At 36.7% G+C, this 25,950-nt stretch overlaps 1 protein-coding gene across 5 annotated transcripts in view; it reads right to left on the reverse strand.

Moving 5' to 3' along the window:
• LRP1B (LDL receptor related protein 1B) overlaps nucleotides 1–25,950 on the reverse strand; it is a 1,938,012-nt gene that overhangs the window by 441,730 nt on the left and 1,470,332 nt on the right. For all 5 annotated transcript variants that reach the window (XM_084800259.1, XM_084800256.1, XM_084800258.1 and 2 more), the window contains 4 exons: nucleotides 15,727–15,853; nucleotides 15,477–15,628; nucleotides 15,066–15,190; nucleotides 12,933–13,304 (listed from right to left, as the gene is read on the reverse strand). In XM_084800259.1, coding sequence (XP_084656385.1) covers nucleotides 12,933–13,304; nucleotides 15,066–15,190; nucleotides 15,477–15,628; nucleotides 15,727–15,853 — 776 coding nt within the window. The remainder of the gene's footprint in view (nucleotides 1–12,932; nucleotides 13,305–15,065; nucleotides 15,191–15,476; nucleotides 15,629–15,726; nucleotides 15,854–25,950) is intronic.

Consider the following 25,950-nt stretch of genomic DNA (forward strand, 5'->3'; position numbering starts at 1 on the left):
AATGTAAATTTAATTTCCATTTTCCTTACCATGGATTTCCAGAGGTATCAATAGACATTGATATTTATTCTTCCATACCTTAGTATCCATAGAATATTGTAAACATTTATTAAATACTAAATTGTATTTAATAATTCTTATATGGTTACTTTAAACGTTAGAGTATAAGCTGTCTGCAAGAATTGGAAAGGATGAGGTACATTCTTCCTCCTACCATTTTCTGTACTAAACTAAAATGAATTTATTATTATTATTATTACTATCATCATCATCATCATCTGTTCCCCTGTAGTCTTGGCTGCCCTGGACTCATCCTATAAACCAGGATGGCCTTGAACTCATAGAGATCCAGCTGCCTCTGCCTCCCTGAATGCTAGGATTAAAGGCATGCAAAAACCACACAAGGCTTAAAATTGTTAACATGATTCTGATTTGTAGAATTATTTAGACTCTGGTGGTTTTAAAAAACTATTACTATTTTGTTGGTTGGTTGGTTGCTTGAGGCAGCATCACACTATGCCGTTTTGGCTAGCCTAGAACTCATGCAGACCAGGCTGTCCTCAAATTCATAGTTTTGCCTACTTCCATTATGCTGTGATTAAAAGGCTGGATAACATCTGATACTTTAAGATACATACTTAAGGACAGGCAAGATCACCCAGAAAACTCAGAGGCTTCCTCGAAAACCTGATGTCCTGAGTTGGATCCCTGAACTACACATCACAGAAACAGAAGACTGAGTCCTGAAACTTGCACACTGATCTCCATACATGTACTGTAGTGTATGGGTTCTCACATGCAGACAAAAAAATATATGTAGAGAGTTTTAAAATATTTATTTAAATTTCCTGAAATTACTCGTTTGTCAACAAGATTAAGGTGTAGCAAAAAGTGACAAAACACTTCAGATTTAAGCAGAAAAAAAGGCATATATGAATTTAAAACATTGCAGATGCCAGGGTCTCTACACTTCATGTTTGTATATGCTTTATTATTTTGTTTTGCATTAATGTAATTCAAGCTATGAATTTCCCACAGCCTCCAAGGCTAAGTTGTAATTTTTATACAAACTAGCAATTTCATGGTGGTAAAATTGGTAAGGAAAACATTTCAAAAATGTTTGTGTAATTTGGGCTCAATCTGAACTTAACACATTATCACATCAGACCTTAATATATGAACTCATATCTATAATTATATTAATTATTTTTGACATGGAAACTGTTCTAATGCACATAAAAATAATTTAAAACAAAATGACCTAACTTTCTAAATAACCAACAAAAAAAAAAACAAATTTATTTTTGAATGAAACTTCTGGTAATTTATGATTTTTTTTTTTTTTTGGTTTTACGAGACAGGGTTTCTCTGTGTAGCCTTGGCCGTCCTGGACTCACTTTGTAGACCAGGCTGGCCTCGAACTCACAACGATCCGCCTGCCTCTGCCTCCCGAGTGCTGGGATTAAAGGCGTGCGCCACCACGCCCGGCTAATTTATGATTTTTATAGATGAAATTATAGGAATCCATCTCATCTTAGCTTCTTCCCAGTGAAGTTTCTTGCTCTATTCCATTGTGTTAACTGACAGTCCACAGAAATACTTTCTACCAGAAACTCACAGTGTCCACATTGGGGTAGGACTCAGATGGCAATTTTCACCATCCTTCCTTCCTTCCATTTTGATCTCTCCAGACTTACTCTTAGTCCTGTAGCAGCCTCCCATAGCACCTCCCATTTCTCTGGGGACTCCAATCCTCGCTGGTGATAACCAAGTCCAGTCTAGCCTTTTCTATCCTGGAGACCTATTGTAGCCTAACTGCAGAAGCCCCTCCGAACACCCAACCTTCACTCCTGCAGAGCACAGTTTCCTAGTGTGGACCCAGCTTAGCTCTTTCCCATAGACACTGTCAGTCTTTTCTTTAAGTTCATCCCCATTCTTTTCTATCAGCTGACAATCCATATCAACACTTTCTACCTGTGATCTCCAGTGACAAAACACTGTTGCAACTCAGGTAGACAATTTTCACTATTCTTCCTGGTACCAGTCCCATTGGATCTGTCCCTTAATTCCTCTCAGCCTTTCCTCCTAACTAATCTCTATTATTTCTGTCACTTGTGACCCACAGCAACACTCAGCTACCATATTAGCTTAGGAACAAGTGGGGTCAACAGAAACCAAAGAAACAGCTATGAATCCAATAAAGATAGGATAAGAGGTCAACACAGAAACATCTCACACATAATAACTAGATGTTGGATACCAGTGAAAAAATACAATCATGAATAGCCAAAGCAGTAAGCTTCTACCAGAACTCAGTATCCCAGTAATGCTGTCGCAATAGGCCCCAAGAAATGCAATAAGCTGAGGCACAAGACAAGAACTTAAAAATAGTAATTGTGAATATATGCAAAGATCTTAAGGATGCTATGAAGCCCATGAAAAGACAAACAGTTGAATGAAATAATGAAAACAATTGAAAGCATGAGAGTCTTGCCTTTAACAACAACAACCACAAAAAAATAGAATCACAAAAAAGAAAAACTGAAATAAAACTGGAAAAGGAAATTTTATAATGTTAAACAAAACACTCAGAGGCAGCCTTCACCAACATATTAGAAGACATGGAATACAGAATCTGAGTTGGTGAAGATGAGATAGAAGAAATTAATATCTTGTACAAAGAAAATGTTGACTCCAAAAATATCTAGGACCAAAATATTTAGGTTTTTTGTGACACTATAAAAACAACAAATCCATTAGTAATAGGAATAAAGGGAGGGAAAGAAACTCAGGTCAAAGAAAATTAAAAAATGCTTCATAGACTAATAAAAGAAAAATTTTATAATCTAAAGAATCAGGTACCTATTAAGATACAAGAAGCATACAGAATACTATAAAAATTTTTTGTAACACATAATAATCAAAACACTAATTATAGAGAACAAAGAAAGCATATTAAAACTTCATGGGGAACTACAACAAAAAAGTAACATAAAGGGAAGCCCATTAGATTATAACTTAACTTCACAATGGAAGTTCCTGCCAGAAGTTCCTGCATAAATGTCCTGCAGATTCAAAGAGACTACACATGCCAGCTTAGACCACCATACCAAGAAAAACTTTCAAATCACAATCTACTAAAACAATCCACAATAAAATTACATTTAAGCAATTTCTGTCTACTATTCCAGCTCTACAGAAGGCCCTTGAAGGAAAAATTTCAGTCTCAAGAAGTTAGTAATACCAAAGAAGACACAAGAAATAAATAATCCTAGAATGATAAATCAAAATAGGAGGAAAATTCCAAAACCATAACAAAAATAAATCATAAATGATAACCCTCAATATTCCTGGAATCAATTCCAAAATCAACTTATGCAGTCTTAGATTAGACAATGCAGATTTAGACTAGAACACAAGATCTATCTTTCTGCTGCATTCAAGAAACTTGCCACATCAGAAAAATAGACATCATCTCAGGAAACACACAGTAAAAAGGAAAAAGTATTCCAAGCAAATGGAACCAAGAAGAAAACAGGTGTAACCAATTTAATATCAGACAATAGACTTTAAACTAAACTAATCAGAAGAAATGATAAAGGACAGGATCTCCTCATTAAAATAAAAATCTATTAATATAGATTATTGCAATTCTAAATATTTACCCCAAGCAAGGGGCACTCATATTCATAAAAGAAGCATAACTACAGCTAATGTATTAAACATTAAGATAACAGTGAGTGACTTCATACCCAATTCTCACCAATAGACATATCATCCCAAAAAACCTAAATAGTGAAACTTTGGAATTAAGTAAATGGACCCAGGAGACATCTGCTGAATCCAAATACTAGTGGATACACTATCATCTCAGAAACTCCTGGAATTTTCTACAAAAATTCATCAAATACTTGGATACAAAGTAAGTCTCAACAGATATAATAAAACTGAAATAGCACCCTGAATTTTGTTTATCCACCATGGATTAAACCTGGATGTCAACAACAACAGAAATCATCAAAAGTATATGACCTCATTGAAACTGAGCAATTCACAGCTGAATGAAAATTTGAAACAAGACACAAATCAAGAAAGAAATTAAAATCTTTATAGAATTGAATGAAAAGAAAAACACAATGTACTCAAGTCTATGGGAAACAATAAAAACAGTTAAAAGAAGCAAGTGCTTACATAAAAAAATCAGATAGATTTTTTAAAAAGCAACTTACCAACATACCTGAAAGCTCTAGAACAAAAACAGAAAATATCCTAAAAGAATGATGTGAAGAGATTCACTCAGTTCTTAAATCAAAGAAATAAAAACAAAGGGTCAAACAAATTTAAAATCTGATGAATGAAAAGTTGGCCCTTTGAGAAAATGCCTAAAATTGACAAGCACTTGGCTGAAGTAACTAAAATGTGGACATACATGATTCAAAGTGCTAAATTAGAGACGAAAGGGTGGATTTTACCAAAGACACTGGAGAAATTGAGGGAGCCATCAAGAAATAATTTTAAAATTTCAATATTTAAAATAAATAGGTGGATTTCTTGATGGGACATGAGGCACAACACAATGGATATGAAGTTAGGAGAGATACACACGCTGAAGGATGCTTACTTCAATCACTCTTTGCGTGCTGAATTTAAGAAGAATATTTTGTTCATGCCTTAAATACTAAAAGAACAAAACAAAGTCTGATCAGTAAGGTCTTCTTATTTTGAAGAACATAGTTGTGGGTGATGTAAAATCTAAATTCACCACATCTAGAAAACTTGTAGAAGTGCCCATATGTTCTCGTGATTTTAATCCTTGTGCTTGTAGACTGAGGCAGGAGGATGACCTCAATTTCAAGGACAATCTAGTTAACAAGCTGAAGAAGAAGCAAATGAATAAGACATACAAAGGGATTAGAAACCAAAGTCCACAGAACAACCAGTAAATAGGAAAAATCTTGAAATAAAACCGTTGCAGTGCCATGAGAAAAGAAGGTGGTAAAAAATTACAGCAGAGATAAGAAGGCTACACAAGCAGCTAGGTACAGAATGTCTTTTCCATGTCTAGAACATCTGAGGATGATGAGACGTTCATATAAGGAAGGACAGATTTAGGGGCTGTGACAGATTCAGCTGGTATTAGAGCCATGGAGGACACAGAAGCAAAGAATTAAAAATGAAAACAAAAGGAGCATTTCAGGATTCCATAATAAAAAAATCTTTATTTTTTCTGCTCTATTGTGTTTTCAAATGTGTGTGTGTGTGTGTGTGTGTGTGTGTGTATACAGCTAAATTCACGGACATATGCCCAAGTATACATCACAGTGGGAAGGCATATACCTTAGGTACATCCATGAAATCCAGCAGCAGTTTGAAGCTTTGGGTGTTCTGCATTTACGGTTGTTGCGTTTTTGTTTTCAACCATTTTGCTTATTAACTTAAGAAAGAAAAAGGACTGTAGAAGAACCTTAATTGAGAACATAGCAGTTCTGGCAAGAGATCACATCAAAGTTCTTCTAGGTCTTTGTGATCAGGCTGGAATACAATAGGCCTTTAATCCAGGAAACAGAGGCAAACAGATGTGAGTCCATGGCCAGCCTGGTATAAAGCAAATATCAGGTAAAGAAAAGCTTAGCTCCAGGTGTAGTGAAACATGTCTTTAATCCCAAATGAAGGTAAAGATAGATTGCAGAAGGAAGCACTCATGTTTGAAAGTGCTATGTAATTGGCAGGAAAGGTAAGTATTCAGAGGAGATTTGACAGAAGCGGATATGCCCAACTCTCATGTGAAGAGAGAGGAAAGGGAAGCTACTTAAGAGACAGTTTTTCAGAGAGATGAGGCAGGTTTTTACCAGGACAGTAATAGAGAGATGGGTTTCAGAGAAAGAACTCAGGTGAAGAGGGAATGAGCCAGAAAATAAGAAGAAGCCAGAAGACTGCTGCCAGAAGAGCAGGTTGCTGAGTTAGTTTGAGGCCAAGGAGAGCAAATCCAGGCCAAGAGAGAATCCAGTTTAAATATGTCAGCTGGGAGAAGAGTTTGAGCCAGAACAGCTGAATTGAACCAGCTAGCTCAGAACTCAAAAAGAACAAGCAAGGGTGAAGTAATTAAGCAGTAAGTCTCAGAGGCTAGTTAGATTGTATGGAGGCTAGAAGTTTCCAGAACCATGCCCAGATTCACAGAAGGGGGCAGTTATCCTCCAAGACTACAATTGAGCCAGGAGAATAGAATTACTTTTACAAAGAGCATTATAGAATTTGCATGTAAATGCATAGAACTAGATGAAAACATCATCCTGAATGAGATGACCCAGACCTAAGAAGATAAACATTGTATATTTTCTCTAATATGTGGGTTTTAGCTTTTAAGCCTTTGCTATATGAGCTTCATTCTGAACAATCACAGATATTAGGCATGGGAGGAGATAATCTCCTAAGGAATGGACAGTGCATGCAGAGAACCAAGAGCCCGTGCTCAGATGTAACAGACAGACTGCTGAGTATCCATGGGGGTGGAGGGGTGGGAAGGATTGCTGCTGGACACCTGACATGCACTCTGGTGCCCACGATTTGGTCCCTGCCCCCAAGAGAAGATGGCCGGCCTAGCAAGCACACAGAGGAGGAGGATACAGGCTATCCTGATAAGACCTAATAGACTGTCCCAGACAGTTGGGGTGGGAAGGCCCCCCTGTTGGAGATGTGGGGGAGGTGAGTAAGTAGTGCGAGAATGGGATGATAGGAGGGAGGGAGTGGCAGTCCGGGATGTAGCGTGAATAGGTTATAATAAATAAAATACATATTTTAAATGAAACAGACCCAGATGAAAGAGAGGCTCCTAACCCACGTCAGTCTATACTTATATGAATTCAAACTGCATAATAAGCAGGCAACTTATCTTGATAATCCCACTACATAGAAATAGCTCTGAGACTGGCTGAGACATGAATGTCTATGCATAGACAATGCTTATTGTTGGTTGCAGAACCCCTGTGACTTGTTATTAGGAGCAATTCTTTGCATGGTATGAATGAACATTTACAGATGTCTTTCTTCTGCTCAAACAAAGAGCAGAGAACCAGCCTTAACTGTTGTGTGTATACTGTACCCCTCATACATTTATAATGTTAGGGCTGTATAATGCTTCTGAAAAATTATATGTTTTCAGAACAAAAGAACTGGACAGCTTCAAAGAAAGCTTCTGATCACAGTTTGTCCAGTATTACAGACTGTCCCACACAGGATTTCTTCTATTAAGCCTGGAATTTCTCAACATTTAGGAAATGGACCACAAATGCTGTTCCTAGCTTGTATAAACATTGTCCTGAGTTGTATTTGGGCTCCTAAAAAGGTATTATTTGTCCCAAATCAACAGGCAGAAGCCTTAAAAAGAGAACGAAGTCCCATTTCCCTTAAGTGGGGTTGGGTAGGTTTTTTGATTTTGGTTTTGGTTTTTTGGGTCTTGGGATATACATGTTTATTTTCATTGGGAGATGGTTATAAGTTATTATTGATCTTATTCAAAGAGTAAACGGGGTTGGATTCAGGGATATCTCTCTTTTTCTTTGTCTTTCTTTCTTAGGTATGGAGATAGAGGCCAAAAAGAAAGAAGGGGAGTATAGAAATATATAGGGAAGATGGGACAAAAAGTAAACTATTGAATCTACTCCTCAACTTAATGCCTTAAATGTTACTCACAAAAAAAAAAGGCTATTTCTAATGCATTGGTATAGAACTTTGTACATTCATGCTAAATAAGTTCAGTTTTGATACAAAGGTATAGAACTCAAATTCAAGATTTTTCTTCACACACATCAAATATATTGCTACTCCAATAAGAGGTAGTGTACCCATACAAGTCAATTACAACACAAGGTTCACTTCCAATACTTTGAAGGTGCTATTGCAGGCTACTTAGGATAATTAATACAAGCTAATTGTTAGTTGATCAACACATTGCCTTGTCAATTACTAGTCTATTTTCATCACAAAAATATACACCTAACTTTAACAGATAGATAGGATTCCATATATAGAAAAGATCTTCAAAAACCTAGATGGTTGCAGAATAAGGCATTTAAAGATGTTTTAACGATTTTAAGGCTCTTTTGACAATAAGACAGATTAACTACTGGCAACATCCAGCCTACCTCAGAGAATGACAAGCATCAAAAAACCTCATTATGGAGATGGCTTCAAATGTGACAAACCAGCTACTGGGCAAATGCCTTCTTTCTGCTACAGACAGAATTCTGGCTGAAATGGGCAAGCTTGGATACAGGCAGAGTCAACAGAAAAATTCTGCCAAGACAGGTGGAGCAAGTCCTCAATAGTTCCTGCTTCGTAAACATGTCTGCCAGATATAATGAGTCAGAAGGCTGAAGACAATGCTCCAACATTATAGAGAATTTTGTGTGACTGCTTAGGCAGCAAACTGTCTCTGTCATTTTCTCATTTTGGAAGCTGCTAACTTGCATTTCCTGTTTACTCGGGTAATTAATTTTATTCCTTCTCAAGACTGTGATGGGGTTGAAGACCAGGTAGCTTATTTTTTAAAATTAAGCTTAGTTGTTTAGGGGTTAAGATGTTTTTAGATCTAGATAGATGTTTTTAGGTTGATTGAGATAAGATATGATGGATATTGATTTAAATTCAGAGTTGTAGACTCACCAACATAGAAAAGATGTTTTCTCCAAGGTAGCTAAATACAAATAGGCAAAACACTATGAATATAACATTTATATAATAATATAATTCCTGATTGTTTAGTGGTCCTTCATGCTGTATGTAGTTTATTATATATATGTGTAATAATATAAATGTATATGTGAAAGTAAGATATAAAAATTAAATAAAAAATAAATTGATGAATACTACAGTACATAGACTATATCAATAAAACTCCTTTTAAAGCCCCTTTATATGTTCAAACTCCTCTAATGTCAGTTTTTCTTATTATCCTAATTCCATCTCTTATTTATTTGTGCCAGAAAATCTGTATTTTAATTTTACCAAATTACTTCTTTCTAATTTTTAAACTAAAATATTTTCATGTTCTTCATCCTGGTGAATATTTTCAACACTTTGAATCTGACCATCTTTAAAGTATCAGATGTTGTTAAATACTCCAGAAAGAAAGACTCTAGGTCTGTGGTTATTGCCTATACCTAGTTACTTGATCAAAATTTAAGTATAAAATTGGCTTTGAATATTTATCAATATTGTCATAATCTAGAATAATGAGTCAATATGTATAATATATATAAAATATCCTAAGATAGACAAAAGGTTTTTTTTTTTGGAGTTAAGTTGTTTATTCAACATGTTTTTTCCTTTTTTTATTAATTTATTCTTGTTACATCTCAATGGTTATCCCATCCCTTGTATCCTCCCATTCTTCCCTCCCTCCCATTTTCCCCTTATTCCCCTCCCCTATGACTGTTCCTGAGGGGGATTACCTCCCCCTGTATATGCTCATAGGGTATCAAGTCTCTTCTTGGTAACCTGCTGTCCTTCCTCTGAGTGCCACCAGGTCTCCCCCTCTAGGGGACATGGTCAAATGTCAGGCACCAGAGTATGTGTGAAAGTCATATCCCACTTTCTACTCTACTGTGGAGAATGTTCTGACCATTGGCTAGATCTGGGTAGGGGTTTAAAGTTTTACGGTCTGTATTGTCCTTGGTTGGTGCCTTAGTTTGAGCGGGACCCCTGGGCCCAAATCTGCCTATCATAATGTTCTACTTGTCGGTTTCTAGGACCCTCTGGATCCTTCTACTTTGCCATTCTCCCATGCTTCTCTCATCTAGAGTGCCAATAGAATGTCCTCCCCTCTGTCTCAGTTTCCTAACCCTAACCCTGATCCTAACCCTAACCCTAACCCTGAGCCTTCACTTACCAGGACAAAAGTTTTTTAAATATTAGAAGAGGACACTTTTATAACATCACAGATTTTCTAACTATCTGGGAACCTTCAAGATGTCTGGATTCTCCTCTTATTTGCTATAGTATATTAATATAATTATAGCTAATCTGTAGGAAGGGATTAGATAACATAAAGTTTTTAGATAACAGTGGATTCTTTCAAAATTCACAGTAAAGGACAAGGGTAAATGTGGTACAGACTCTGAAACCACGGGTTTGGACTTTTCTCACCCTATTACACTAAAATGTATTGGCTTATCTCTTATACTGCATGGATCACTTATCCCTATCATTTGCAAAACATTGGTCCCCTATTTACACATTCTTTCCAGTGCTGACAATTCCATTAGGCTGTGCCATGAACTCACAGACCTTAGAAACTACACATCTCACCCGTAAAATCTCAAAAGAGTTAGGAAGCTGTCAAGTTATTATCATCATGAAGAGGAGTTTTTATAAATAACCAATTTTCACTTGAAAGTTTGATTGTTAAAATAATATTTGCAGTAAATAGCATAGTGATAATATCATATACATTCCCTAGAAAATATCTGCCACACGCACAGGTCTACATCCATTACTGCCATGTTATTCCTTGTTTGGGAGTGGATGAAGTGTCTCTTGGGGAAATTGCCAGCTGATGCAATCAATCAAATGGCTGGCTTCCTTCAGAAGACAGCCTAAATACCTTATGTATTTTGTCTCTCTCCTCATACAAAATACTGAAGAGATCTACACTGACAGAAACAAGGACAACACAAACAAACAAATAAGCGAAACCCTAATGTTATCTTTCCTTCAAGGTTAAGCTTAAGTTAAACCAGCCATTTATTTTTCATATAAGTTGCAGTGAAAAATGCAATGACCTCCAGTGTAGCTAGATATATTGTGTGAGTGAAAGTTAAGTTTCAGTGACATCCAGGGCTTCTATAACCTCAGAGCAAAGGTCGGTACACTCAGTCAGGATCCCTAGTGAGTCACACACTAAGAAGCACAGGCCTACAATCCGGTGTGTCCCTGTCTTTCATTACCTGGCCCACTCAACTGATAGTTCCTATCTGCCTAGGAAATGTCCTTAATTCAGTACTGCACAGCACCACCTTTTAAAAGTTTCATGAGATTCTTCACCAGGCCGATTGTGTATTCTCAAAAGGCCTCAGGTATCTTGTAGATCTACTGTATTACATGATTGTTTGCTTGCAGTTTTCTTCATTAAATTGTGGCTACTAAACGTCTCTGAACAGACATTCATCTTTTACCTCCAAGGGGCCTAAACTGTACATGATGAATAAGTTAATTAATATGCTGTGGTTCAACGTGAACACTTGTACTGGTGATTTCTATCAGAGTGGGAAATGAAATGACAAACTGAAGAGCAATATAAGTGTTCACCTCATCCAGACATACCCAAAGAATCAATGTGTATCAAATATGTATTAATTACATAGTGAGTACAGTTCCATAATTTGTTACACACACACACACACATATACACACATACATACACACAACACACACACACACAGAAAGAGAGACAGAGACAGAAACACATACAGAGGGAGGGAGAGAGAGAGAGAGAAACCAAATGTCTTGGACCACACATATATAAATTGGAATGACATTATTAATAAATATAGCAACCTATAGAATAAAAATTGAGACCTTGTATTTGTACAGTACATACCTGAACTGATTTTAAAAACTAAACATAGTAGATTTTGGATCTTATATTTATCAAGCAAACTTATATTAATAAAAAGAATATTGACAAAATATTTCCATAAACTAATACATCTTATACAATTATTATTTGCAAAGCTTTGATAAAGTAACACTTTTTATAGGCAATGGATAAAATGTAAATTGATTAGGCATTTGTCTTGGAGGACTTATAAGAAATAAAATACACTGTAACTAGCTTGGTGATTTGGTTTCCAACTTCTTGATAAACTTGCTACCAGGTTTCTGTTAAACACATATCTGTAGTTATGAATGAGCACATTTATACAAGTAAGTATTTTTGAGATACAAAAATCATTCATCATTAAATAAAATTAATATAATAGTTTACACTGGCATAAAATAGAGACTTGGGAGCTGAAATAAATGTTTGTAATATGTTAGTATAGGTCAGCGAGATGATTAACACATTGATCATTAATCCACTTTTATAATTAAGGATGATACACAGACTTACCAAAAAGAAAAGAAAAACTATAGGAAATGGTAGTTTTCAGCTCTGGATGAGATAGCATTGACATTAGTGAAGCACACATTTCATAGTAAGCCTATATTACATAAAACCTTTACTATGAATGTATATAATATATTGCAATTTAAAAATATAGATACAAAGAGTGATTTAGTACAGCAAAATAGAAGAAATAAGGAATACACAGAAATTGTAAAGTCATAACAGAGAGTATCAGTATGAAGATGTTAGTATTCATGAGTATCTGATGATAAAAAAGAGGTCTTTGTAAATTGTGTGTATAATACACACTAAATGAAGCTTGAATCATTGCAGTAAGTTCTTTCTTTTCCATGCTTTTTGTTTGTTTTACAACTTGGGTACTTATGCTTGTAAGTCCCTCTTTTACTTAAATGAATATTCAAGCCCAAATCACATCTTTCATATCCCCTCTTCAAGATACATACACACATGGATGTTTGATAGTTCTTCAGAGAATAAGAATATTAGAGATACTATAAAGCGACATTTCACTCACACACGAAGGAGATTGATCAGTTAAAAATAATTTTGTACTGGACAAATACCGGTATTACAAGACATATCTGCAGCAAATGTGATGCTAAGATGCTGCAGGTATGGTTAAAGCTACTGTTTACAGTACACGCGGGCCCATGCTGACTTGACATTTCGGGAATGGAGAGATAGTATGTTCCTAGTCACTCTTGAACATAAACTCTTGGGAGTACAACTGCTTCATATACTTAACACCGCTATTTCTCTAAACCAAAGTGACACTTGCACACAGCAATTTAGGGTTTGTACTTACTTTCCACAATTACTTGTCTGTCTTCCCAGTTATCTTTAATAAGCTGTATATTTCCAAAGTGCGCATCACTGTAAAAGATTCGATTGGTACCTTCCCTTCTTTGAGTGTAGTCAAAGGCCAGGGCGATGATATTCTTGAAATAATGTGGGTTCTCATAGGGCCGTACTGGAGAATTTAAATTGGTTTCATCAGAAAGATGTATGCTTTTTAATATTGTTCTTCCAGAATATAGCAAATAACCCTCGTGCCTTAGACAAGTAACTCCATCCCCAGCCAAATATCCATGGGCACAGGCACAAGTTCTCCGGGAATTTCCTCGATAAAGGCATAGCTGCTTACAGCCACCATTTTCTTTGGCACAGACATTGGTCCCTGAGAATGAGAAAAGGCACAAATATGCAATTATTTTTTAATGAAATTTTAAATAACAGGTCATAGTTTCTTGTATTTCAAATTGAAAGATCATTTGTGTAGTGGTGATGCCTTTGACCAGCAAGTACCAAATCCTGAGCTCAGTTGTCAGCACCAAAATGAAACTAACAAAAGTTTCCCTTAAAAAGTAGATGAATGCATTGTTTTAAATGATAGCTTTTATTTTTCACAGTCTTTGACACATGTAACTGATTCACTCAAAATATCACCCAAAGTCACTGATAAGCCATGTGCTGCTCTCAGCAGTGCCCATGAGGAACAGAGGAAATTGCAACTCACGCCTTTCATTGTGCCTCACCTCTCCTATACAGGGCATAATTGACTCAAATTGGAAAAAAAAAAAAAAGAATATGCTCTGACTATTAGTTTCTGAAAATGAGTCTTTGCTATGAATTCATTATTACCATCTTTAAGATTATTGTATAAAGTCTCTTTCATATAAAGATACTGAGTGGAATTTAAAAATAGGCAAACCATCATCAAACAAGAGGGGGTCGGAATCCAGAGAGCTTGGAGTGAGAGGAGAAACCAAGCTGCGGACGAGGGCATCTCTGAGACAAGCTGGAGAACTGTGGTGACTCTAGCTGAGACTTCTAGTAACAGGGGTCATGCACACTGAAGAAGTCGCCCTCTAACCAGATAGGACTTCCACTGGAGGAAGAGGGACACCAACCCACCCGCAAACACTTCAGAAAATTTTTGCTGCCTTCAAGATGTGCAGGGATAAAGATAGAGCAGAGATTGAGGGAAAGTCCAACCAGTGCCTGGCCCACCCTGAGACCCAACCCATGGGAAAAGAGTCCACTCTTGACACTATTAATGATACTCTGTTATGGTTACAGATAGGAGCCTAGTGTAGTAGCTGTGCTCCACTCAGCAATGGATAAAAACAGATGCTGACTCTCAGTCTAATATTAGGCAAAGCAGGAGCCTTGTGGAAGAGTGAGAAGGGAGCAGGATATAAGAACCAGGAAGGGGAAAGGACTCCACAAAGAGACCAACAGAGTCAAATAACCTAGGCCAGGGGATCGGGAGGGTGTGTGTGTATGGAGGGTGGGGCATGGGGATGGGAGAGGCTTAAGGAGACTGAATCAGAGACCACACGGACCATGCATGAACTGGACCTAGACCCCCTACACATATGTAGCCAATGGGCAGCTTAGTTTTCATGTGGGTCCCCTAGTAAGGGGGAAAGGTCTGTCTCTGACATAAACTCTGTGGCTTGCTTATTGATCACTTCTGCTCTGACCGGGATACCTTGCTAGGACATAGAGGAATGGATGTGCTCATTCCTGATGCTACTTGATCAGCTCAGGAGGGACGGTTTAGGGGCTACACATTTCTGAGGAGTAGAGGGAGGGTAGGTAGAACTGTGAGGAGAGGAGGGAGGTGACTATGGTTGGGACGTAAAGTGAATAAATAAAATTAAAAAAAAATTTTTAAATGTATTAGTGCAAACTCATTCTCAAGACTTATCCTATGCCATATGACTGTACATATGTACAATAAGTATATACACATGTACACAAACTGTTATATGTTCATCTCCCTGGGATTCTGTCTGGTTTTCAAAAAAAGAAAATGATCAAAAAGGAAAATCTTGACATTTTGAACTTAATACAGTTAATTTCTTAATTTTTTAAAAGAGAAAGAGAAATGATATAAAATTTGTTAACTTTATATTTTATTAAGTGTGCTGACCTTTCTCTCTTACTCGGTTAAAAACTTTGATCTCCTTTAGGTTGACTCCAAGTCCTGTTCTCATGGTTACTGTTTCTGTGGCGTCGTTCTTGTGGCCCCTTCTGACGGACCCATTGGCATGTGCTCTGCCAAAAAAGTTAAACATGCAGGATTAACAGCTTTCAATTAGTTGAAATAAAGCAAAGTAAAACTGAAGATAAGAGATGGTTCAAATGGAAGAGAAAGAATACAGATGTAGTGTATGCTTGACCATGAAATGGCCATAGATCTGTGTTGACAGGCTTCTTCTCCAAAAATTACATGGTTTTGTGAAATGCTTTCTTTAACCTTGCTAAGGTATGGCTAATCCTTCAAGGGCAAAGAAATGGCACTAAAATAACATTCTGAGACACTTATGAGAAAGTAAATTACCTGTCAGACCAGTAGATGTAAGCCCCAAAGACCGCGACTGAAAACAGATCCACGTTGTTCCCAGACAGCACCACTTCACGATTCCCGCCAGTGTCAAGGTCAATTCTCTCTATCTTGTCTGTACGAGCATCACACCAGTATAACTTATTTTCCTAAATAGTTATTGGAAAGCAATGGTACAAACTGTTTTGGTTATTTATTACAAGTTGGCTGTGAAACACTTTAGAATCTTAAAAACAATCCAACAGACCTCATAGTCAATGGAGATGCCATTAGGCCATGCTGTTGCCATGCTTACAATCAGGACCTTCTCAGAACCATCTAGGCGAGCTCTCCCAATGCAGGGCATTTGTCCCCACTCAGTCCAGAACAAGAATCTGAAAGTGAATGATCATTGATAATAATTAACAGATTAAGGGAAATCAAATAAAACAACAAGATGGCATCAAAACTCCTAACAGCATAATGCTCATAACAGAACCAAAGAATAAGCCACATAACTTAATTTACAAATATCTCTGCAGATAAAAATACAATCTTATCATAAAAAATATTTAACCAGGTGTAGCAATTATAAAGATGGATTCAATGCTTTGGAAGAATCCCTTGCATGTGACCATCCTATCTGGAATTCTCTTTTCCACCCAGCTGCCTGTTTTTTGTCAGATTTTCTTCATGAGGCTTCTGGTGACTCTTGGATTATTACTGTATAATGAACCCTACATCTTAACAGCAAAGCACACAGACTAGAGTAAGAATTATACTTTCCTTTCCTTACTTTGTTAATCATGTTGAACTTACTCTTCTACTAAATTGTAGACTCAATAAAGAGTGGGGCTTTGTTTTGTTTTGTTTTATTCAGATTTGCACATATAGCATTGAATAATTATGATATTTAGAAATTAAATTTAGTATTATTTAATTTTTACATCTACACACCAATCACTGTAACTTTCAACCCTAATTCCTAAATGTAACTATTCTAATTTAAATTTTAAAGGTCAGCTTGTGATTCAACCAAAAATACAATTTCATACTTACAATATCTAATAATCTCATTCTAAGAATCTCAAAAACTGTGATGTGAAAGACTATGTAATCCAGTAAAAGAAATTAAAGTATTATGAGACAAGAAATGCTGAAAAAGAGGATATAAACAATGGGGGTAACAGTTCATTCATTTTTCATTCAGTCACCCGTTCATAAATTTCACTATTTATACAATAAGCAGAGAGAATCATGCTTTTAGATAAATACAATTCTTCCTAAATTTGAAATTATATAAACACAAGCTTTTCAAACTATGGAAAATTAAAGTTAAGAAAAATATGGTAATCATTCATTCAGACAGGAATGAGTATCTGTGATGATTCATATATGAGTTAGTATGACTCAAGAAAATATCATAACGTTTTATATTCCTAACCTAAGGAAAACCTGCTTGTCTTTGTCTACTCATATAAAATTATTAAGCAACCTTAAAAACTTGAACTATATAAATATTTACATTCTATTTATGCATATTATTTAGAATTATTTTAATAGTTGTTTTTTAAAGCTATATAAAATATAAGTGTTGGTATTTGACAATATTATAAAGGAGGTGTTACAAGAATTCCAAGTAACTGAATCCTGAAGATATTGTCATTCATATTACAAGGTCTATAGTTTAGAAGGGAATATTTACTAGGAAATTTAAGTAATACTTTATTAGTATGAAACTGGTTTAAAAGCATTAAAGTGCATTCAGTAAAATCAATAACTTTAAGCGGTAACTTCAACATGTTAAAAATATTAATTGCCAGACAAATGTATGATGTTATTTAATTCTTTGAAGAAAAATGGCATGATTGTTAATAGGCAGAAGTTGCTGAATTACATCTGGCATCGAGGAAACTCATTGTTATCATCTTTTAACATAGTCAAATAGGGATGGAAATGCATGTTTGCTTCATGCCAATTTGCTTACAAATACACCAAATGAGCCAGGAAGCCTCGTTTTAAATGAAAGTCTAATCCAGGGGCAGAAAGGCCCACCCTTCTTTCCAGGAAAACTCACTCCTGAGGCCCTGAAGCAAATAGCTAAAGGTGGAAAAAAACAAAAACAAGACAGTATGCCCTTGAGGACAGCTACAAGACAGACTATTTCCAAACAAGATTACTATTTATCTTATAATGTAAAAATGTTTATAGTCAAAAGGAAAGCCAGAAGTCCTTCTATGCAGAAACTGAGGAATGCTGTCTGAATTCTCTTACCTGCCTGTCTCAGCATCCCTAGTCAGTTTCAACTGGATAACAATTTAAGCACATGATCTGATGATCTCTATTTAATGCTATTTGTTTTGTTTAGTTTGTTGTTTTTAACTTGGAAGTGTCACCTCTCTCAATCTGGAACTCCAGCTGGCTTACCTTATCAATTTCTGCTGGATGAGTATAAGCCAATTTGATGATATTACCTATGGTTTTTCCTCTCATATGCTAATTCACTCATCTCTGGAAAACGTTGTGAACACAAGATTTGATGATGTTTCACTGTCTCCTGGTTCTACCTGCGGCTAACCGTTTAATGTTTTACTTTTTCTTGTTATAAATTTAGTAAAATGTCTCATTTAAATCCAAATGCCCAACAGTTGTATATCATTCTCTGCACTTTATGGAACAAACAGTCTACTTAAGCAGTTAAACATATTTAGCCCCAGTTCTCACAGCTGTGGAAGTGATGGCACTGAAAGTGGATGTTTTCTATTCATATGATCAAACAATGGACAAACCAGGAAACAAATTCAAGCCCTAAAAATACAGGCCTATACCATCATCTTTGTTGTATATTGTTCTATCAGTGCTAATAATTTATATTTAATGCTATTTTGGGAGTTACAAAGAATATAACAAGAGATGTCCACACATAAAAGCAGAGGTGGAGTGAGAAGCTAACGTGAGCAAGTAGGAGTTTTGCTTTGAAGAACAAATTAATATTATCTAACAGTAATAGGTCCTCTTTATTTTGAATTTGTGATGCTTCTATGAAAGATGCAGAGATGAACATTGGTACAATTTCTAAGTTTAAAGAAGTGTTTTAGAAATCTATTATGGATATAGATTTTATACAAATTTTTATGCATGTAAGTATGACCTGCAAGGATGTCCTATTATACAAAACCAAATACAACTGTATGATGATGATTTTATGGTTAATTAACTTATCAATTTGATAAAATCAAGAGATTTGGAATGGACCAAAATTAAATAACATCTCATAAATGCAAAGCCAAGATTAATTCATATTTCTTCAGTTTGAATCTAAAAGTAGGAAGCTGAATAGATATCATTCTAGAAATGTATAACACACAGATAAGAGTAGCACTCCAATGCTGGGAAATGGTAAAATAAAGATCTAGAAAATGGACAGTAGATGACTTATGTGGTAAATTTTGCACAGAAAATGCTGCCTCACTTTCATTTTAAATTTAAAACTTTTTCAAAATCATATTCTATGTTTTATTACAATTGTTTTTTGGTAACAAATTATTTGTTAGTCTAATATGAAAATTATATCTTTACATATAATTTTTCATATGCAGAGATATAATGCTTAATCAAGATAGGCAACATATATCCTGGTGTCTAAGAAAGGAATGAAGTGTTGAGTTTTCCTTATGATTTTATCCTATGCATGTTGATCAAATCATTTCATGTCATGTTATGATTTCCCATACTTTTCATACATAAAAATGACTCTTCAGTATAAAGAAAATTATTACATTCAACTCTGCCTAATACCCAGGAGCTGCCAAATGGAGAAAAAAAAAAACCCAGGCAGAGAAATCTGACTTTTCTAGTGGAACTAAATTCCTAGGTGGTTCCAGTTTTGCATTTGGCTACATTTAAAAAGAGTTCAAGTCTCCATTGTTCCAAAATAGGCTTCCTGCCCACTTTACATGGCACATTTATATCTTGAATTTAGCTAATTTACTCCATTATGGTCCCCCTTTCCCTTAACAGTATCACCTGCCATGTTTTAATTTCAATCAGAATTGTAAGCTGCTGTAAGTTATTTCTAAGATAGAAATTTTAGCACACAAAATTCCATGTTAATATTACTCGGAAATCATTTTTGAATAACATTTACAGACCTTTCATTTAAATTCCTTTTTCACTAAAATCAAGTCAATAAATAAATGTCTGCCAATGTGTAGAGGGACACCTGCTACTGGTGTTTTCAAATGCTAATAATTATTTCCTATGAATCATTTCTACTCTTAACTGCAAACTTGGAAAAACTTCCTTCATGTGACTATTTATGAAATGTTGTAAATAAAAATTGAGGGTATATAAAGAATATTCTAATAGTGTTATAGAAATTATGGTTTTGGTTTATGGATTGAAATGTAAATTTTATATTAGGGATGAAAACATGGAAGTAAAAACTATTTGTAGCATGTTGCTGAGTCACTGATGAGCTTCTGGTCTCTCAATGAAGTGGACAGGTGAATCTCACAAAGGTCTACAAAGAGAAATGGAAGGATTTGCCTATAGAAGAGATGGTGTATGGCTTGTGTGAAAGCAAGGGACGGCAACACTTCACTTTTTGGCAGTGAGGAATAACACTGAAATTTTCATGTTTAAGAAAGGTAGTCACTGTGGGTGAGGGTAATGTGAAATTAGTTTAGTGACAGACACATAAATCTAAAGCAAAACTGAAATAGAAAGAGATTAAATTGGTTTTTAAAACTGTAAATAACTATGTATATTTTATAGATTTCACTGTATGGACAATAATTCACTGACGGACCCAAAATAAGATCAGTTCACATGATAGTAAAAGTGGGGGAAAGAAATGCCTATGGTGTTGGAAGTAAAGAGAACCAGTGAATTTGCTCATGGAGCTATAGGAGCCTTCAGAGAGAACCAGAAACATCATTGCCTACTGAGGGCAGGAAATAGAACACTAAATTCTTCAAAGGAGAATGAGCTGTTCATCGGCTACATCTGAACAGGAGGCTGACAAGAACTCTGATGGCCAGTGATTTGATCACTGCCTCTTAGGGGAGAGGCCCTGTGGGAACACAGATGGGGATGCAGGCTATCCAGATGAGACCCTATAGGCTGTGGTCAGACAGTGGGGGAGGAGGACCCCACCCCCATCAGAGGTCTAGGGGAGAGGGATAGAGTAGAAAGGGAGGGAGTGTGGGAACAGGAAGATAAGAGCGAGGGGATTACAATAGGGATGTGCTGTGAATTAATAATAACAGCAATAATGATAATTAATGATAATAAAAGTAAAAAAATTCTTCAGCGTATAATTAATGGAGGGAAGTGTCCAAGAGAAAGCAAGGGAGGAAAACCTAATAACATTTTTATGATGAGGCTGTGGGTATATGGAGAAATGCCAGAGACAGGAGAATTTGAAAACCACCCACTACAGGGGTCAGTAATGAGACAACAAGCACAATCACACTCCTGAGAAGCTGAGAAAAAAAATATTGAAAAGTTAACTAAACATTTCTGGGTTTTATAAAAGACAAAAAACAAAACAACAACAACAACAAAAACAAAACCCGACCTGAGTGTTATTTGAAAGCAAGAAGAGGAAAGCACTTCGTTGAGAAGGACATGTTTAAAGTGATAAAGTGTCAAGGACATCTGAGCAGAGTGGAGAAGCTGCACTATGTGGGAAGACTTTTGGAGTCATGCAGGTTCCCACTGGCTGACAGCACTGTCGTATTACCTTCCTGAGGCTGACACTCTCAGGATTTATGGATCATGCAGATGAACCTATGAACGTGGGAACCCTTGATCAATCATTTCCCTTTGTCACAGGCAAGGCCACAAATTCACCTCAAATGTAACCTAAAAGCATCTAGCTCTAGTCTCACTCACTCAGAAGTGCTCCCCCTCTGGACAGAGAAAGCTGTCTTGGTACTCAGTGTTACACCAATGCTGTCCTCTGTATCTTAATGACTCCCTGCGCTGGGACTACCTTTCATGTCTCCTCTCCTTTAACAACCACACCATTACAAATGTCTGCACTGAGTCCCTCACGCCTTGTTCCTGTTGAGTGTCTCTCTCCCTCTCCCTCTCCCTCTCCCTCTCCCTCTCCCCCTCCCTCCCTCCCTCCCTCCCCCCCCCCTCTCTCTCTCTCTCTCTCTCCATTCCCCTTTTTGTCCTCTAAGTTAATGGTCAGATCAACACATTCATCAAATTGGTTAATTAATTAATAACATATTAACTAAATATATGGAATGGTGAATGTTGGTGTAATAATTTTTGAGAGTATAACTTGCATGTTTTCCAAGTGAGAATGTTGATATAGTCAAACTTAAAAATAGTGACTTCATGAGTAAAGTTTAACAGTTAAAGGAGATGAGTACCAGAGAACATCAACACTCCAAAGTCAAAGGGAGGAAAATAACTTACAGATACATATCTGATAGAGTACTAATGTGCAGAATATACAAAAATAACTAAACGGGAAAACAACTCTCTAAAGCATAGGCTAAGAAACCGAGTAGTTCTTAAAAGAAAAAAATACAAATGGCGGATAACGTTTTAAAAAACTGTTCAACACCTTTGCTCATTAAGAAAATGCAAATCAAAACCAATTAAATAAAGAATATACTTCATTGGAATCAGAATGGCCATTATCAGGAAAACAATTGACAAGAAATCCTGGTGAGGATGTAGAAAAAGAGGACTGCTTATTCACTGTTGGTGACAATTCAAACCTGTGCAGCCATTATGAAAGTCAGTGTGTATGCTTCTCAAGACACTAAAATTCGAATGACTAAATAACTCAATTATGCTATTTTGGGACATATACTCAAAGGACTCCAGATCCTACTACAGAGACACTTGTATAGCTATGTTTACCCCAAGCGGACCAATCATCAAAGATGACCATCAACTGATGAACAGATAATGAAAATATGGTACACAACTGGTTTTTCTTTATCTGTAAAGAAAAGTGAAATTATAAAAATTGCAGAACTAGAAAATATATTAAGTGACGTAGCACAAGTTCAGAAATACAAACACCACATGTTCTCTGTCATATCTGAGTTCCTAATTTTTATATGTGTATTTATGTGGGAGTGTTACAGAGGCAAGGGAACTATGAAAAGGTCCATGAGAGGAACAAAAACAGATAGAAAATACTAGGTGTTAGAAAAGGTTAAAGAGAGATACAGACTGGGAGAACTGAGAAGAAAAATAAAAGGAGGATCAACACAATTAAGAGTGAGAAGAAAGGGGCTGGAGAGATGGCTCAGAGGTTAAGAGCACGGACTGCTGTTCCAAAGGTCCTGAGTTCAATTTCTGGCAACCACGTGGTGGCTCATAAACATCTATAATGAGATCTGGTTCCCTCTTCTGGCCTGTGCAGGCAGAACACTTATATAATAAATAAATAAATAAACCTTTAAAAAAAGAGAGAGAGAGGAAAAGCGATATGGAAAACAATTATTTTGCAAACTTATTAAGATTAAAACTGAAAGAGTTTGGATGGAGTTATCTTGAATAGATGGATAAAGCTTTTCCTAGAAACCATAGGATATTTAGGCAAAAGTGCCAGCCAGGAAAGTTCTTGAGGTTCCCCAAAACAGAACAGGTTATTCTTACTGCTCCTGGTTAATCACAAGAACTTGATAATAAGACCTTATTGATGAAAATATGGGATGTATTGGTGACATGACAGAAAAATCCAGCTGGGGCTGAGCTGGAAGCTTCCTCCCTGAAAGCTAGCTGTTCTGGTTTCAGAAGATGCTGTGCAGGCTGCAGGAGGGGAATTGTCATCCACAGTCAGATTCAGCTGTGAATAGTCTATGCTACAATGATAATCTTCCAGGTAAGATGTGTCTGTTGGTGCGTTAGTAACTTGCATCTTTGGAGGACACACAACCACTTTCTGATTGCATTTCAATCCCACTTAGAGATGGAAATTCATCTTTGGTACTATAAATCTGATCAAAGCTATGGTTGGAGAGGATATTGTTGTTAGTGGGCAAATTTATGCCTTTGTTTTGGTAAATGGACATGATGTACATTTAAATTTGCCTTCCGAATAATTATGATTAATCCATAGATTAATAGTGCTGTCAATTTTGGTCATAAAAGGGTTCTTTGTGTATATGTACCACAGTTTCTTTATCCATTCTTCTATTGAGGGACACTTAGGCTGTTTCCATGTTCTGGCTATTATGAATAAGGCTGCTATGAACATGGCTGAGCAAATTTTCTTGCTGTGTGCTGGAGCATCTTCTGGGTATATTCCAAGGAGTGGAATAGCTGGGTCTTGAGGAAGCCCTATTCCCATTTTTCTGAGATAGCACCAGATAGATTTCCAAAGTGGTTGTACTAGTTTGCATTCCCACCAGCAATGAAGGAGTGTTCCTCTCTCCCCACATCCTCGCCAGCAGGTGGTGTCGCTTGAATTTTTTATCTTAGCCATCCTGATGGGTGTAAGATGGAATCTCAGCGTTCAGCTATTAAAAACAAGGAATTCCCGAAATTTGTGGATAAATGGATTGAGCTAGAAATGATCATAATGAGTGAGTTAACCCAGAAGCAGAAAGACTCAAATGGTATATACTCACTTATATCTGCATATTAGCCCAAGGGGCAGGTCCCACGAAAGACTTCACTTACCAGGAAACTGAGACAGAGGGGAGGACATTCTAGTGGGACTCTAGATGAGAGAAGCATGGGAGAATGGCAAAGTAGAAGGATCCAGAGGGTCCTAGAAGCCTACAAGTAGAACATTATGATAGGCAGATTTGGGCACAGGGGTCCCGCTCAAACTAAGGCACCAGCCAAGGACAATACAGGCGGTAAACCTTAAGCCCCTACCCAGATCTAGCCAATGGACAGAACATTCTCCACAGTAGAGTGGAGAGTGGGATACTACTTTCTCACATACTCTGGTGCCTCACCTTTGACCATGTCCCCTGGACGGGGAGACCTGGTGGCAATCAGAGGAAGGACAGCAGGTTACCAAGAAGAGACTTGATACCCTATGATCATATACAGGGGGAGGTAATCCCCCTCAGGAATAGTCATAGGGGAGGGGAATAAGGGGAAATTGGGAGGGAGGGAAGAATGGGAGGATACAAGGGATGGGATAACCATTGAGATGTAACAAGAATAAATTAATAAAGGAGGAAAAAAAAGGTTCTTTGTTTTTATTTTTTTAATAAATGGAAGAAGTGCTGAGAATAAATGACATAACACTTTGCTCTAATTTGTTGAACATTTTGAAAGATGAGACAAAGAGAATGAAAGAGTTAGATAAAAGATGGGGCATTGTGGTTTGCAGTCTTTGATATGCCACTGGTACTGTATGCTTGAACTCTCGTCAGCACTGATTATACACATAAGACTTTCTGTACAGTGGGGCCGTCTACTTTCAATCATGGTTTTGGAGAGGGACTCACTGGGTTCTCTACACATCATTTACAAAAGGATTTGTAAGTAGTTTATGCTTGGTAAGGCATGTGTAGCTCAAGAGGCACCACACCTCCCTGAGTAGGCATAAATAACTTTTGGACAGTGAGGAAGAGGGAGAGGGGAGGGAAAGGGGGAGGGAGAGGGGGAGGGGAGGGAGAGGGAGGGATGGGGGAGGGGGAAAGGGAGGAAGGGAGGGAGAGAGAGAGAGAGAGAGAGAGAGAGAGAGAGAGAGAGAGAGAGAGAGAAAGAGGTTCTTCATTAGTGTAGTTTCTGGTAAGATGTCCATGTGCTAGTAAATAGCCCTTGATTCTCATTCCTGTAAGTATACCTGATGATGAAACTCTTTGGGTAAACTCACTCCCAAAAGATATCATAGTAGAATTTGTACTAATTGGGGGGAGGAGGAAGAATATCAGGAATAAGACGAGGTTAAAGGGCAATATTAGGATAATATAAGATTACATAGTGCCTTATGTGCTTGTATGAAAATAACACTATGACACACTAATATGTATAATTAATACATTATAGAAGAAAAGAAAAATTGAACAATTAGACATTTTTAACATATATATTTATCTTATTACACATGAATAAAACACCCTACATATAGCAGGGAGAATCATAGGATGATCATGAGTTATAGATGGTAGATGGTACATTCTGTTCAGCCAGTAAATTGTCTCAGTCATTTTTTTTTTTTCATTTTGGAAGCTGCTAACCTGCGCTACTGGTTCACCCAGGCATTTACATTTTATTCCTTCTCAAATCTCTGGGGGGTGGTGAAGACCAAATAGTTTAGTTTTACAATCAAGTTTAGTTGGCTAGGGGATAAGATCTTTTTAGTTCAAGATAAAGGATTTAGTTAATTAAATTTAAAAAAAATGATCATTAAGGAGAATGAGTTAGGGAGCATTGGCAGCAGTAAGCAGAGATCTCAGGCCTCAGGTTGACTGCCTGGAGACTTGTGCTTTTATATTTCCTTGTACTCATCCTAGTTATTTACTCTGGCACAGAATGTGCACGCCACCAG

This window comes from Acomys minous (genome assembly GCF_964271855.1).
Source record: "Acomys minous genome assembly, chromosome: 10".
NCBI lineage: Eukaryota > Metazoa > Chordata > Mammalia > Rodentia > Muridae > Acomys > Acomys minous.